Source organism: Mesoplodon bidens, assembly GCF_964165515.1.
Source record: "Mesoplodon bidens genome assembly, chromosome: 6".
NCBI lineage: Eukaryota > Metazoa > Chordata > Mammalia > Artiodactyla > Ziphiidae > Mesoplodon > Mesoplodon bidens.
The window spans coordinates 29,517,465-29,519,394 of record NC_138162.1 but is presented as its reverse complement, the minus strand read 5'-3'; the positions used below and the strand labels follow the sequence as shown (position 1 = coordinate 29,519,394).

At 43.7% G+C, this 1,930-nt stretch overlaps 1 protein-coding gene across 1 annotated transcript; it reads right to left on the bottom strand.

Annotated features, from left to right (window-relative positions):
• Positions 1-480: 480 nt before the first annotated feature.
• Positions 481-1,174, bottom strand: LOC308618816 (low molecular weight phosphotyrosine protein phosphatase). The gene has a single exon (XM_081237087.1). The coding sequence runs from the start codon at positions 1,160-1,162 to the stop codon at positions 686-688; it is 477 nt and encodes a 158-aa protein (XP_081093213.1). The 5' UTR covers positions 1,163-1,174; the 3' UTR covers positions 481-685.
• Positions 1,175-1,930: the final 756 nt, after the last annotated feature.

Genomic DNA, 1,930 nt, shown 5'->3' with positions numbered 1-1,930 from the left:
CCCCACACTGACCCTAAGGTAAACCAGCACACAAGTGTCCTTCTTCCCAGACATAATCACATTTCCAGAGGCAAAGTGGTTCAAACAGGAACACATAAGCTGACTTCCTTATGAAATCAACTAGACAGACACAAACTAAGGAGTGAAGGTGCTGAAGATTAGTCACACAAACCTTCCTCCTTCCTGTCCTGTAAATGCGTAAGTGTGCACTGTGCGTGTGTATGAACACTTATCGCCAACGTCACTGGACACCAGGCCCTGGCATCAGGAGGTAGTGCAGGGCAGGGGCCCTGTCCGCACAGAGGGAAGAGGTCGTGCAGATTCTTGGAAGTGCCAATGGGCTCCGATGCTGACAAGCCTTACAGTGATGTTTTGCTTCATTATGTTCTATTTTGCTGCTCTACTACTTTGTTTGTTCCACTATTTTTGTAACTGGGGCAAAGCGGGAGGTTCAACTAGTCTAAGAACACTAACCCCATAAACTGTCTGAATCAAAATTTTTTATTTATTCGTCCACCAAACGCAACAACTGATTTCCATCTACAGTTATTTTTTAAGGTAAGAAACAGTGAGTCAACTGAAAAAAGGGCTGCGGCCTTGGCTAGGGAATGGTGACACTGTGACACCTGACTGAGAATGCAGGCCTGTGGGAACAAACCTGGGCCGCAGCAGGACTGGACCCGGGTCAGCGAAACTTCTCCAGGAAGGCTCTGCAGCACCGCACACACTGCTGGTAGACGGTCTCAAAGTCAGCATCATTACCATAATAAGGGTCTTCAATGATGAATTGTTTCTGTGGATCGTAGCTCCCAAGTAGTTCAATTTTCGCTCTGCAGTTTTTAACTTGATTACTTTTCCTATTCAAATCTCTCAGGTTGCTTTCATCCATACATAGCATATAATCAAAAGTGGCAAAGTCTTCTTTGGTAACCTGCCGGGCAATGTGATTCATGGGGATACCATGCCTCTTCATGCAAGCCTGCCCCCGATAATCAGGAGGGTTTCCTAGTTCATACGTGGACGTTGCTGCACTGTCTATCCTCCAAATATCTGAAATGTTTTGATCAGTTACAAGTTTCCTGAAAACTGCTTCTGCGATGGGTGATCGACAGATGTTACCCAGACACACGAACAGCACTGACTTGGTCACCTGTTCGGCCATCTTCCCGCACTCATAGAGCCACATATATTTTTAATTTCCAATAAGAGAACTCATGGTTGAGAAAAGGTTAAGGTACACGCTAGTGTGTGAACAACTGGAGGGGATTCAAATTTACCACAAACTGACATTTCAAGCAAGTCATGGAAACTCCCTAGGTCTTTCTTACCTCTAAAAAATGTGCTAGAAAATTTAAGGAGAAATCAGACAGTCTTTTTCAAATGGTTGTGACTGTGTGCATATGTTTTACTTTACAATACTGAGAAATTACTTAACAAAGCAAAATGTAAGAAAACTCATTCTAAAATGGAGATATTGTTTAGAGATGTTAATGTGTATATATGCATATAAATGTGTGTCATGAATTGATAAATGCATATTAATATTTCACTTTCAAGGACAAATGTCAAAGTTTTATTATTCACATAGGCCTACATTTAGATAAAATGTTGTTTTAAAATATCCTTTGGGGGACTTCCCTGGTGGCGCAGTGGTTAACAATCCACCTGCCAATGCAGGGGACACAGGTTCGATCCCTGGTCCAGGAAGATCCCACATACTGCAGAGCAACTAAGCCCACGTGCCACAACTACTGAGCCCGCATGCTGCAACTACTGAAGCTCACGCACCTAGAGCCCGTGCTCTGCAACAAGAGAAGCCACCGCAATGAGAAGGCTGGTGCACTGCTATGAAGAGTAACCCCTGCTTGCCACAACTAAGGAAAGCCCATGCACAGCAACGAAGACCCAATGCAGCAAAAAATTAATTAAT

What these genes read in the sequence shown, in the direction of transcription:
- LOC308618816 (XM_081237087.1), bottom strand. Translation starts at nt 1,162, where the DNA reads ATGGCCGAACAGGTGACCAAGTCAGTGCTGTTCGTGTGTCTGGGTAAC.